The 13,347-nt window shown below is 46.3% G+C and overlaps 6 protein-coding genes across 6 annotated transcripts; 3 read left to right on the forward strand and 3 right to left on the reverse strand.

Moving 5' to 3' along the window:
- Positions 1-726: 726 nt before the first annotated feature.
- Positions 727-1,160, forward strand: BKA55DRAFT_530117 (hydrophobin 1; the record flags this gene model as incomplete). The annotated part of the gene is made up of 2 exons (XM_046189123.1): positions 727-1,050; positions 1,101-1,160. 2 exons carry the CDS (start codon positions 727-729, stop codon positions 1,158-1,160), a joined length of 384 nt encoding a protein of 127 aa, XP_046041208.1.
- Positions 1,161-1,732: 572 nt separating this feature from the next.
- On the forward strand, positions 1,733-3,003 carry BKA55DRAFT_529993 (uncharacterized protein; the record flags this gene model as incomplete). The annotated part of the gene is made up of 2 exons (XM_046189114.1): positions 1,733-2,148; positions 2,196-3,003. The coding sequence occupies 2 exons, from the start codon at positions 1,733-1,735 to the stop codon at positions 3,001-3,003; spliced, it is 1,224 nt and encodes a 407-aa protein (XP_046041209.1).
- A 1,031-nt stretch (positions 3,004-4,034) lies between these two features.
- BKA55DRAFT_600215 (4-coumarate-CoA ligase) lies at positions 4,035-6,562 on the reverse strand (the record flags this gene model as incomplete). Its single annotated transcript, XM_046196495.1, has 7 exons — positions 4,035-5,073; positions 5,127-5,166; positions 5,232-5,498; positions 5,551-5,722; positions 5,809-5,907; positions 5,952-6,068; positions 6,521-6,562. The coding sequence occupies 7 exons, from the start codon at positions 6,560-6,562 to the stop codon at positions 4,035-4,037; spliced, it is 1,776 nt and encodes a 591-aa protein (XP_046041210.1).
- Positions 6,563-6,750: 188 nt separating this feature from the next.
- Positions 6,751-8,312, reverse strand: BKA55DRAFT_530053 (uncharacterized protein; the record flags this gene model as incomplete). The annotated part of the gene is made up of 2 exons (XM_046189118.1): positions 6,751-7,512; positions 7,563-8,312. 2 exons carry the CDS (start codon positions 8,310-8,312, stop codon positions 6,751-6,753), a joined length of 1,512 nt encoding a protein of 503 aa, XP_046041211.1.
- Positions 8,313-8,706: 394 nt separating this feature from the next.
- BKA55DRAFT_720762 (3-oxoacyl-reductase) lies at positions 8,707-10,271 on the reverse strand (the record flags this gene model as incomplete). The annotated part of the gene is made up of 5 exons (XM_046201003.1): positions 8,707-9,060; positions 9,106-9,244; positions 9,279-9,421; positions 9,453-9,638; positions 10,218-10,271. The coding sequence occupies 5 exons, from the start codon at positions 10,269-10,271 to the stop codon at positions 8,851-8,853; spliced, it is 732 nt and encodes a 243-aa protein (XP_046041212.1). The 3' UTR covers positions 8,707-8,850.
- A 228-nt stretch (positions 10,272-10,499) lies between these two features.
- Positions 10,500-13,007, forward strand: BKA55DRAFT_586613 (uncharacterized protein). Its single transcript, XM_046194585.1, has one exon. The coding sequence runs from the start codon at positions 10,739-10,741 to the stop codon at positions 12,971-12,973; it is 2,235 nt and encodes a 744-aa protein (XP_046041213.1). The 5' UTR covers positions 10,500-10,738; the 3' UTR covers positions 12,974-13,007.
- Positions 13,008-13,347: the final 340 nt, after the last annotated feature.

The following is a 13,347-nucleotide window of genomic DNA, read 5'->3' on the forward strand; positions in this document are numbered from 1 at the left end:
GGTGTGTGGGGTGGCGGTGAGTTAGTCTAATTGCGTACTCTTATCTATTCCGGCTTTCACAGCGCATATACTCTTGTTTAAACAAGCCCTGGCCAGGATAGTATTTAAAGCATCTAAGAAGCCTAAGGTTAAATAGGCATACTTATAATTTCGTCTACTATAAGGGAATCCTAGCTTAAGTTGCCTTTACTATAAGTATAAAAGCCTAGGGAAATCCTATATTTACTAATATATAAGAGATCCGGAATCAAACCTGCTAAATTAGGTTTTAAAGAGATATTTACTCCGTGTTCCCGTGCCTTTACGTCTCACGGGCAGCACTGTTAAATAGGTATATCTTAACTATCCTAAACCTAATTAAGCGTCCCGTGTCTTGGCAACTGCTCTAGGAGTATTTACTATAAGGGATGTATTATTAGATAATATATTATGTATTTTTTGCCCCATAGGAGTCGTCTCTCTATGCAAGGACATGTGTATTTAGTACACAATTTTAAGACATTTAGCTATCTTAAGCCGAGTATTGAATTTTGTAATTAAGGGGAATCTAAACAATCTCGGTATTTTCTAAGGTATAAAAGTATGGATAGATGCTCTGGACATCGGGCGATTCTATAACATCATTCATCGAGTTGCAATATTGTTTACATCTTTACAATTAACCTACTTATCTTATTCAAAAATTTCCCGACTGCCAATCTTACTTCTACATAGTAATACTTCAAGATGCAACCCTCAATTGCCATCACTCTCTTTATCTCAGCCGCTGCTGCCTCAAAGTTCAAGGGCAACCGACACTCTTCTGTCAAGGAGCTTACTGTCTCACGAGCCCAAAATACCTGTGGTAATGACATGACTGTCCAATGCTACAACAAGGTGTCCAACAAGCCTGCTAAAAATGCTGCAGAAGATGGCCTGGGACTCCTTGACGATTTGACTCTCTTTGATGGATGCTCTGATCTCAGTCTTAATGTTGTCGGCATTCTTGATGGCCTTCTGGGAAAGAAGTGCGGTGCCAATGTGGCTTGCTGCCAGAACAGTCCTTCTACTGTAAAGTAATTCCCTCTCACAGACCCGACCAAGAAACTAACACAACGCAGGCTAGCGGCGGCCTTATTAATGTGGCTCTACCTTGCATTGCACTGAGCTCTCTGATCTAAGCTCTTTTGTGTTAAAACACCCAAGACTGACTGGATGAACATTCTGAAGTGGTAGAAGAAGCGGTAATATATATCGCAAATACAATTTATATTGTGGTGCAACTAGCTTTTATAGGTCAATGTACATTTTGGAGGAGCAGATGTAAGCAGTGCGGGATATAATGGACTTGACGTGGTGTATTTATGCTAGGTACGGTATAAAAAGAAGAGATATATTATTACTATTCTAAACAGCTATATCCTATTAATATTAAGATATAACTTTTTTCTCTTTTACTTATTTCTCTACTAAGTTATTTTTAGTTTTAATTATACTTACTATATAGGCCACTCTCTTATATAATAGACCTAATTAAAGTCTTACTACCTAAATACTCGCCAAAAAGTGTGGAGCTTGTAGAATTTACGGCTTTTATTTACCCCGCATAGGATAGCCGATACTTCTTTATGCCTCAGCCTAGCTCGGTTTGTTTCAAGGTCAAAATCAAAACATTAAGGAAAGAGTACTTTATATAGCATCTATACTTAACGTTTTAGGGAATTAGGCCTCACGCGCGAAGCGGTGACTTATCATGGGCGATCCGCTAAGTGTAGCGTCAGGACTAATCGCCGTTGTCACCGCAACCCTGCAATCAAGCAAAATACTCTATGAGACTATCCAAAGCTTCCGAAACCACCGAGCTGCAGTGCTAGATCTTGTTCGCGAACTCAAAGATCTTGAATTAGTTCTCAGACCGCTGCAAGATCATGTGCGCACCAACGAGACCGCGTTTTTACCGCTCAAAGTTCCCCTCATTCAGTGCCGACAGGCGTGTGAAGATTTCCAAATCCTGATCGAGAATAACAGCAGGCGCACTCGAGCCGAGGCAAGAACAAGCTTGAGAGATTGGGCCAAGTTGATGTACATGAATGGCGATATTGTTTCTTTTAAAGAACTCTTAGCCGGTTACAAAGGGACGATAACTATAGCGCTAGCTGACGCCAACCTGTTAGTTGCTCGCCCCAAGAGAAAAGTTTTCGCTAACTTGCTTCCAGGCGCTCCTCCAAGGTTACCCTTGAAGTTCTGAATGATTACAAAAACTTGATTTGCGACACTAAGCTTGATCTGGAGAAGCATCTGAAAGACATCGACTCCAAATTACAAGACATAGTATCTCAGGCCGCCACGACCGAAGCTACCGAAGGCCAAGCCAATCTCCGGAAATTCGAAAACGAAAAAGAAAGTACAGAACGATGCCTTGAGTATTTGAAACATCTCTTTGAAGAAATCAATGGGATGAGTTTTCAACCTGTTCTTACTAAGTCTGCCTCGAATACTGCTGTCATGTCTATCTCAGCTGGTAACATGACACTTGCTGATTCCCTCACTATTTCCACCCTCAAGACGTGCAGCTACAATCTCTCGGACACCATCGACCGCCTCGAATCGCACCGTGATAATACCGAAGAGAATCTCCGGCTTAGGTCCTTGGTTCAAGATTTGAATCAGAAAATCGATCCTGGTGCGAATCGCGAGACACTTCAAAATGAGTTGGAAAGCACGAAACAGTGCTTAAGTGTCTGTGATCGGGCATCGGAATGGGCATCGTCAGGAAGGGTGCACGTGGTTGAAGATATCAGCGTCGGAAACAATGGAAAGCAAATATGCGTGTCTACACTAGGGGACCTATTCAACATCAAGGGAGCTAGGGCCGGTCATGGATCTATTCAATTCTTTGGGTCTGTTTCAGAGGGTAGTCTCAACGAAGTGCTGAGATCCCAGAACCAGCGGCAATATGTGCGCAATGAAGGCACGGTAGACGAGGAATGTGTAAGTGGAGGGTATACGCAATCAACAAGATAGTTCTATTCGCTCCTCTGCGGCCCGTTCACAGTCCTATTGTGTTGTTCCCGACCAGCCTCTGCCAGAGACTTTCCTGCTCCATGTTTCTCAAAGCGAGATGCTTCAACGCATGCGGGTGACTGCCGATTTGTAATGACTTGGCGTTGGTTCAAGACCTTGGTAAGTTCCTGGACTGAGCTGTCTTCCCAAGAACCAATAACTTGATAAGAGTCGACTCCAGCTACAACGTCTTTAGCGTCATAGAGGTGGTCTTTTGTTGATACCAAGAGCTGGACGCTGTTATCTCCGACTTTAATCTCTTGCAAATGATGCGTTGGGCGACTGCATGATTCGGTCTCGTCTCTAGGCGGCATTTGCGTATTTGGGTCCGTAGGAGCTGACATTTTGTGGTATTGTAGAGTTTGATATGACAATCAGCTTCAATGAAACTAGATGGAGTGGTATGAGGGAAATTTTGTCACTTACCCCGCTGTGTGAGATTTGGCAAAGAATGGTGTAGTGAAAACTTGTGGGGCCCTAGCGTTTCTATATTTAGCTCTAGTAGTTAGTAGAATCCTTTTTAATTAATACCTTAATAATTAAATTTATATAAGAAATTTTATAATATAAGTAAGATATAACTATAATAATAATTAAAATATGTAAAAGGATGGTTCAGTCAGGGTGACCTCAAGATAATAGGTAGGTTCGATTATATTGCTAGACTTCAACTTGCAGAGCTTCCTTGCTGGGCTCTGCAATCCGAGGTAAGCTCAGGAGGTCGGATCGGAAGAACAATAGTGCGAGAGGTCAGAGACCTCTCGCCTCCGAGTGGCTAATCCAATACCCTTATAAATAATACTAAGTATTTATTAATAATTACTATATTAAGTATTATAATAAATATAATAAGTTTAAGATAAGTAAAAATAAAAATAAATAAACTTATAAACTAATTAATATTAATATTAATATATAAAAGTATAATGCTAAAGCTATTATTTAAGCTAATAATATAAAGAACTAGTATAAATTAAATTACTACTAAACACCTATTTTGTCCTGCCTCTTGTCTCTGCTAAATGATTCACAATATCGTGAATGATATGCTTCTGATACTTTCCACTTCCTGTCTTGGGCAACTCAACATCCACGCCATCGTGACCAAGCCAGAAGATAAATACCGGCACCTTGACGGGGCTCAGGTCCTGTAAAACCCAATCCCTGATATTTTTATCTGATGGTTTCTTCTCATGTGAACACGCCTGTAAAAAGGCTGCGACTACTTCGCCGTGAATCTTATCCTTCACTGCCACCACGCAAGCGTCTCTTATAGCTGGGTGACGTAGCAGCTGGTTTTCACTCTCGCTTGGAGATAGATTCTCACCACCTCGAATGATCAGATCTTTGATGCGGCCAGTGATGAAACCGTAACCTTCTTCGTCCAGGTAACCCTCCTCCCCAGTATGCATCCACGATACGCCATTCTCATCCAGTCTCATGGCTTCCTGTGTCTTGATATCGTCTCTATAGTATCCCTTTTGTAAGGCAAACTCGGTAGTGCAGATCTCTCCGCGCTCGCCGATGGCAAAAATGTTTCCTCCCGTGTCGACAATCTTTGCTGCGGTATGGGGAAGAACACGACCGAGACTGGTAAGCATCCTATCACCCAATGACGTGATGAAGGCCACGGGGCTTGTTTCAGTCATCCCATATGCAATAAGCATACCCTGGATATTCATCTTGGCCCTCAATTCATCCATCAAACAGGGTGACACAGGCGAGCCAGCAACAAGGCCAGTGCGCACTGTTGTGATCCTCTGAGGCTGTGATTCCATCTGCTCCAGCTCTGATATGAACATTGTGGGGACACCTAGCAGTGCCGTAGCCTTTTGTGCCTCGACTGCATCGAGAGTTTGCCTTGCTTTGAACCTATCAGAAGGAAACACAATAGTGCTCCCGTGTGTGAAGGAAGCAAGGAAGCCCATCACTAGGCCAAAGCAATGGAATAGTGGCGGTGGACAGCATACGATATCATCTTGGGTGAGTCTTATGGCGCGCCCCACGTATTTTCCATCGTTAAGCAAGTTGCTAGAATAGATTGTCAGTAGAATGAAGACGGTTTTAGAGAGATGGAATCTTACTTATGTATAAGCATGGAGACTTTCGGCAGGCCGGTGGTACCTCAAGAACTGTCAGAACCTTCAAGGTAAACAATACGACGCACTGATTGATGGTAAATGTCTCACCAGAAGTAAACTGCATATTCAACACGTCCGAAGGCTGAACATGACTCTCTGCTTTCTTCAGTTCTGAGTCACTTATAGATGCGTTAGTGCCGTCAGTTAGGAAGTCCTCATATCTATGACAGTTAAACAGTTCCCGGGACGGAGATCGATCCAACATAATAAGCTGCTCCAGACATGCTCCGACTTCTACCGTTGTAGCAACCTGGTAAACATGGGCATCTGCTTTTATAGATCCGATAGACGACACAATAAACAACGCCTTACAGTCTGTGAAACATTAATTAGAATGACGCAAGATCCACGACCTTCGTTGACTGACCGCTACGGGCCACAGTGGAGCAAAGCTCATGAGGTGAGTTTGTCGTGTTAAGCACCACGAAAGGACACCCAATTCTGGCAGATGCTAGAAACAACTCGACGTACTCATACCCGTTAACAAATCCCAAGACGTATATGCTGATGAATCGTTTAGTCTCACCGGTATGGCTGGACTAGTCATTTCTTGTCGCATCCTCGGCCGCGACTGCGGAGAGAAGCTCAGGAACCGATTTGAACGCTCTCTTGAAGAGGAATTTACTGAGTGTGACGGACGCATCCTCCCCATCCGTAGTGAATTCACAGGTCTCACTGTAAGTAGATCCCTCATCATAATATCGTTGTCAGTCCAGCCAGCTGACTAAAGGTATCTAGCCTCCTGGTCTCTGCGGAACCCGTACCGACTGCATCAACGCCATGCTCCTCACCGCATACCTCCCTCACCTTGCTCACCGCAACTGGGCCATGATCCGAAAGGAGTTTATCAAGTATGGCGGAAAAGGCAAGCTGGTAGTCAGAGACCTGAAGGGCGCCAATAAGGTGGACCCCGGTAACTACCGCGCCGGCGAGGGTCCTCTCCGAGCTTTCATCGCCGCTATAGCTGCTGAGTTCGGTGACGAGAAGGTTCGCAAGGAGGCACTCGAGCAGCCTGACAACGTCTACTTCCCCGTCGAAGCCACCAAGACAGGCTCCCTTCGCAACAAGGGCCTTTCAACAACTACTCAGGTGATTGCCCTGATGGCTCGTCTTGTCAAGCAGCGCGACTTGGCCAACGCTACCCCCCACGGACCTTCTAAGGAAGCACTGAGTGGCCCGATCCTTGAGGATGCGCCTTTCCCAGAAGTACTCGTCGCCAAAGCTGACAGCGAGGATGGAAAGAAGCTTGACCTTGTTATCTACAACGGAAAAGAGGCAGGCGTCTTTAAACTTGGCTTCGAGCGGTTGGTTCCCGGCCAGCAGTACTCTGTCAGCACTGGAGAATCTATCACTGCAAATGGAGCCGGCAAGGCTTTCATTGATGCTAAGATCAATGGAAGAACTCAGATCATCCTGTCCCAATCAATTAGTTATATCAGTAGATACTTTTTCTTAGTCTTTGCTTTAGTTACTTCAGGAATGACATCCTTCTTTTAGATGTTGCCCATCATATGTAAATACAGCTCTCGACATTAATCCCCTATGGGTACGCTAATGGATATCGAGTCTACTGTCCAATCTTAAAGCCACCTGGCCAATACTTTTGAAAGATCCGAGAAGGATCATACTTGCGAGAGATCTGAAGCAGCTTCTGCTTATTCTCCTTCCCATAGCCATCATAAATGTTCTGGAACCCGGCTGCGTCTCCCATGTAGGTGAAAGGATCATATAGGCCAGCCTTCTGCGTGGCATTAGCAATTGCCCACGTCGTGTCCTCAATCCACTTGAATACGGCATTATTATGCTCATCGCCACTCCACTCAACAACCTCTGCCCAAGCGATGTATGTGCCCTTTTTCACGATATCCAAGCCCAGGGCATTACCCCCAGGGTTGTACTTCTTAGAAGCCTTTGTCCAGAGAGATCCCACAGGCTGCCAGTCAACAGAAATGAGCACACGGTCCTTGGCGGGGAGGACCTTGTACAAGTCGGGAAGAGCGTTGAGGAAGCCATCGTTCACAAGCTGTATTCCCTCGAGTAGCTCCTCATATGTTTTACCCGTAGTGGTACCGGCGATGAACTGGTCGTTGATCTTCGGAGTCACGAGCTGGCCAGTCTCATCCGAAAACTCGGCAAGAGTCTTCGTCTCAAACGTGTTAGAAATAGCGGGAAGGTCGAAGAATGGCCTGAAGCACTCAGGTTCCGGATCTGAATCGCTGTCGTAGAAGAGAATTGCACCGCCAATAGTCGTCTCCTCATCAACTGCAATCACCTGAGGAACAATGTGTGCGAGGGGGTCAGTATTGAAGGCAGAGAAATTTGCCACAGCCTGCGTTTCTGTCAGTCCTGATCAAGTGATTCATTCATATTGCCTCGCACCTTCAAGAACCCAGGTATATCAGCGACACTGTAGATACCAGCGTAAATCTGATCCGATGGGAACGTGGCGAGCTTGAACTTGGTGACAATGCCAAAGTTGTTAGATCCGCCCTTGAGAGCCCAAAAGAGATCCGGATGTGACTTTGAAGTGACTGATATGATCTTGCCGCTGGAGAGCACAAGCTCATATTCGAGCACATTATCCGCTGCCCATCCTCGTTGGTTCCCATGGAAGTTGATACCTCCCGCCAGAAGCAGACCTGGTACACCGACTGCAGAAAGACGACCACCAGCAACTGCGAGCTTGTGCTGCGCTAGATAGCGATAAACTTGACCCCAATCCAAGCCAGGTCCAACCCAAACCGACTCTTTGTCTTTGGCCAACTCAAGGGTTGTCATATTGGACATGACGAAAAGCGGACCTCCATCGATATTGTTGGCGCCTGCGATGGCCATATGTCCGCCTCCACGTAGACCAAAGGATGTATGACCGGCACCCATCAACTTGGCTGCCTCAGCAACGTGCTTTGCGCTGGTAGGGCGGAAGACGCAAGCTGGGTCTAGGATCTCATTGTTGGACCAGAAATCTTGCGACTCATACTCGTAGACTGCGTCCTTTGGGTAAAAGGTCTTGTCAGGAAAGGCATGCTTGAGTGCATCGCAGCCGGACTCGGTCTTCTTTTCCGTGGTGGCAGGGTCGAACCATAAGGCTGCTAGAGATAGCAAGCTGAGGACCGTGCTGCTCAGCATGACGGGCAGGAGAGGATGATTGATAATTAACGAGGTCGGAGGCTTGTTGTGTTTGACCGCTACGACTCGAATTTTGAGCAAACTCGCCACGAGCTGGTTGCCGGATTAATTTGCGGACCTGCATCGACCCATTATTTTAGGTACAGTAGCTGCATCGGTTTGTTTACTAGAGAAGGGAGGTGTTGATCGTTATAGAGAGGGCCCAGAGACATGGATATGCAGTCAATGGAAGCCGCTGATTCGAGGGTTTACGGGCCTAGTCAGCCTCGGTTGAGGTTCAACTCCCTATTGGTGACTGTAACTTAAACAATTGGAAAAACGGGCTAGACCAAGAACTGAAGATTACCAGAAATCTGGAAATGAAATCCGCCTGTCGAGATAGAGAGTCCCATGAGATGTTATTTAGTGGCCAATCTACCGATTCCGTAGGGACATTTCCCTGCCCTGCAACTTGGAAACACCTCAGATCCACTTGAAACAATAGCTACGTTTCAGTACATTTAAACGTTCTTATTAAGCAGACATACATCCAATATGATCAACAAAACTCTCCACCGTCAACGCGGAAAACACTTCCAGAACTATGAGTGCTCTCAGGTCCAAGAAGCCAGGCTATCTGGAAAGCGACCTCTTCAGGCTGTCCATACTTTCCCAAGACCGAGAGAGGCGGAGGAGGGTTATCACCAACCACACTTCTCATCAATGGCCCTTGAGTGCCACCGGGAGACACGACGTTAATCCTTATACCCTGAGATCAATAATCATGGGCGGCACTCATGGTCAGTCCCATAACAGCGTGCTTAGAGGTTGCGTATGGGGCGTAACCTGGAGCACCCTTTGAGCCTAGGTTGGAAGCGATGTTGACGATGCTTCCTCCAGGCTGCATATGCCGGAGCTCGGCACGGAGAGAGTGCATCATTCCATTTAGCCATCTGTCAGGACAATCCATAAGTGGTCGAAAGGCACCGGGTGGAAGGTCTCGCAACGTTGACGTTGATACCCATAACGAGGTTCCAATCATCATCATCGAAAAGCGCTATTGGCTTCTGGCCATGAAACTTTCCAACGGTTCCCGCGGCATTAACGGCGCTATCGAGGCGGCCAAACCTCTTCAAAAACACTCTCGATCCAAGCATCGACCTTGTCAGCTTGTCGAATATCTGCCGTAAATGTGTGAATGGGCCATTTGTTTGTGCTGAATTCCTCCTCTACTGCTTCGAGTGTCACTGGATTGCTATCGAAAATACTAACACTGGCACCTCTGCTTGCAACAAGTCGTGCAGTTGCTAACCCAATGCCCTGGGCACCTCCAGTGATTGCTATGACCTTTCCTTCCAAAGCAATATTGAAAGAAGTCGGTCAAAGATTTTTCGTGCTTCTGTACTGATATCGCTCGATATGAGATGGAGAGGGGGCAAGGTCGGTAGTGGATGACTGGACGGTATATGATGTGCGCTTCGACTTCTCAATGAATCAGTCAAGCCGCCGCGGCAGGATTACGACAAATCCCTGGTCAAAAAACGGGCCATAACAAGACCACAAAGACAAACTTGCATTTGTGACTTAACTCTGGACCAAGTTCAAGGTTACAATTGTTTCGTGAAGCAAGCTTTTAACGGTAAGGAACTTATATCGACGATCCAGCAGAATTATGGTGGGTGCAAGGTTCTTTGGCCCTTGCTTTAAGGGTTGCTTGCAGACTGGGTATGATGATGAAAGGTGGGTGGCTCATGCAACTCCAAGTTATCTCTTACCTCTTTTCCCGTGGAGAAAGCAGCTATGCCATTCCTGACCAAATCTACTCACTGGTCGCCAGGGTCTATATCGGTTAGACAAAATTGGAGATTACTGCATCCTCACAGCTTACGCCAAGGCCCAATTCAGTCAGCACTGCCCCAGTCTTACAACGCGCGGCCCATCCTGCGCTTTGTTCTCTGAATCTTGGAGGCAGTTAAACATTCTCGATCTTCAAGCCAGAGAAGGTTGGGGGAGCGATGCCCGAAGTTATTTAAAAGTTGTAAAGTATAAGACAAATCTTAACCTGAATTCTAAGTTTAACATACTAAGTGGTTAAAAATTATTTAATCAGACTCTATCGATATATGTATTGCGGGATTTTTTGCTACACTTAATATGTGCATTACGTAAAGTTGCATTGGGGGCCGGAAATCTGTCAACGCTCAGCCCTTTTTTCAGCCTCAGAACCAGAGCCTGATTTCTCTCTGTTCATTGGAAATCAGAAGAAAAAGATCATAGCTAGCACTCCAATGTCTCAAGGCAGGGCTGGTGCTAGTTAGGTGTTTAACACATGTTCAGATTAAAAGTCATTGAGCATTCACAGCCATTCAATACCCCTTCTGCGTTTCATCCATTGATCTTACGCTTTCATTTTGCGGCAGATCCCTCAGTCCTGGCTGTTAGTTCCTATGGACAAGATGAGGCGAGCTGCACCTATATCTCCCTCTGGATCATCCCAGGAATACCAGAGCATCGGTCTTACTCACCTCGAAGACCAGCCCAACATTGCCCCATCACCTGCCAGTACCACCTTCGGCAGAGAGCGCTCATACCTGTCGCCCCGGTCTGAAGTTGATTCTCCTCGAATTGGCTTACAATTTAGTACTCATCCGTATGATCCACTCAGCCCTAATTTGCACGACTCGTTTGCCTCGGGCGGCGGAGAACACAGCCAGGTGGACTTGCTAGCCGCTGATCGAGCACATAACTTGTCCGCTGGATTGGGTGTCTACCAGCCCAGTATACGAACGCAACCTCCAAAAGACCCATCGTGGTTGAGGCTTGTGAGAAATAAGTGGTGCATGGTGGTATGCCTCGTTTTTGGGGCTGCAGCGGCCATCGGTCATCATATTCTCTATACTCACCTCCACAATCGCATAGCTACAAACCAGCAATGGTGGCTCCGACTGGGTCAATTCCTAGCCTTTACTGCAAAAGCTAGCTTAGTGGTTGCTGTATTAGCAGCTCACCAGCAAGTCGCCTGGAGAGCTGTTAGCAGAAAAAGCTATACAGTCCATGCTATTGACTCTCTTTTCGGCGCGGCTCACAATGCATTTGAGCTCTTTAATAGAGAGGCGTGGAAGAAGTCGTCCTTTGCTATGATCCTTGCCATATACATTTGGCTATCACCTATCGTGGTCATCTTTACTTCGGCAACACTCAACGTGGTAACTGACACGAGAGGCGAACAGTCAAACTGCACATCTGTCAGAACACTCAACTTTAGCAATGACGCTAAGAAAAGCTGGGACGATGATAAACGAGCTGCGAATGAGACCATGCGCGGAATCTCCATCTCGATGTTTAACGAGGTGATGGCAGACAGGAAGTCCCCTTATCATTTCGATTACTGGCTCAAGGCTGCTCCACCGCTGGATTCCATCGCTTCCAGGGTCTTGGCTGGAGGTCAGCCGATTCAGAGAGACGACGTAGCTATGGAGATCTGTGGAGAAGGATGGGACTGCTCTACGACCATCCACTTTCTAGGGCCTGGGTACAAGTGCGAGCAGCTCGCCCAAGGTGCCAACTCGACAATGAGCAGCTTCAAAAATTACACTACTCCCTTCAACCTAACGGTTATGATACCCGCCGGAAACGCCAGCTTTTACAGCATTTCAGACTTGGGTGAATACAAGACTAGTCAGATTACAGTCGACGAGAACAACAAACCAGTGCAAAAGCCTCCGTTCCCGAAGAACCTAGGTGCCCTCAGGACAGAGCCAGTACTCTGGATGGGTTATGTTGAGGTGGATGATATAGACGCCAAGCATGCGAAGAACCGCAGCATGGAGGGCTGGAATGAAGATTATACACCTGTTATTACTGCTTGTGAGCATTGGGAAACTAACTATACCGTCAATCTGAATTATACAGGTGGCCGCCAATCATACGAAGTTAGTAATCGAGACTATATTCAAAAGGTTATCAACACAACATACGTTAACGAGTCTGCCAATGATGGAACTCTCGACCCCATACTCGCCGAGCCCGTGGAGAACTACGTCTTCCCCGAGGACTGGCAATACTACCGCAAAATAGCAGCGTATCACTCCCTAGGCAAGAAACTCCGCGATCTTCTCCAAGGATCCATTCAGCTACCAGGACCAATTGCACATTCAGAAATCACAACTTCAAAGCTGGTCGCCCGTCCCGAGACTTTACCAGTTCCCGAGTTTGAGAACGCAGTGCAAAAGCTCTATGAAGATTTGCTTATATCTCTTCTCTCAGACCCGTTGCTTCTTGCTGTGGCATGGGCTTCACACCCCAACGAGCTCTCAGGCAGGGGTCCAGGTGGGCCCAATACGAATTACCCATGTATTCGTATGCGCACAGGCAGTTACTTCTTGTACAATCATCAGGTCCTTATAGGGGTGTATGGGGCGTCGTTTATTGTCGGAGTGGTGGGTGTAGTATATGGACTTATAGTTATGTGGCAGGATGGAGTGAACGAGCTCCGCGAGATGACCTTCTCGTCAATTGCCAAAACGACGAAGGGCATAGATCTCGACCTGAATGAGGATGGAAAAAGGAGAATACGAGCAGTAGAGGAGCGTCCGGGGAGTGGTATTTTTGAGTTTAGAGTGGAGGATTATGACCGATGGGATAGCAAGACGCCACAAGTTAGAGAGAGATTTAGTCCTTGAATCAGGGAATGAATAGATTTCATAATTATTTTTCTGAACGCTGAAGGATCAATCGCGAGTTTGGCATATCCTCAAATGATGACAGCGACGAGTCCGACGACGAATCGAATCTGATTCCGTTGGGTTATCCGAGACGCCACGCTTTCAACCGGTGATACCGCCAACAAGAACCCAGCTATGTCTCATTCAACATCGTGCTGACATTCCTCTTTATTTGGAAGTCAAGACACGATTTGAGTTAAAGAATTAGGACTATGAGTTTCCGACGAACCCACACCGTTAGCTAATGTCAATTAACCTTCCCTGGCCGTCTTTTCAAATGAGCCTATGTCTGGTAGCACTTTATCATGCAACACCAATCAGTTGTTCATTGG

The sequence above is a fragment of the Fusarium redolens genome, assembly GCF_020744475.1.
Source record: "Fusarium redolens strain MPI-CAGE-AT-0023 chromosome Unknown BKA55scaffold_35, whole genome shotgun sequence".
Taxonomy (NCBI): domain Eukaryota; kingdom Fungi; phylum Ascomycota; class Sordariomycetes; order Hypocreales; family Nectriaceae; genus Fusarium; species Fusarium redolens.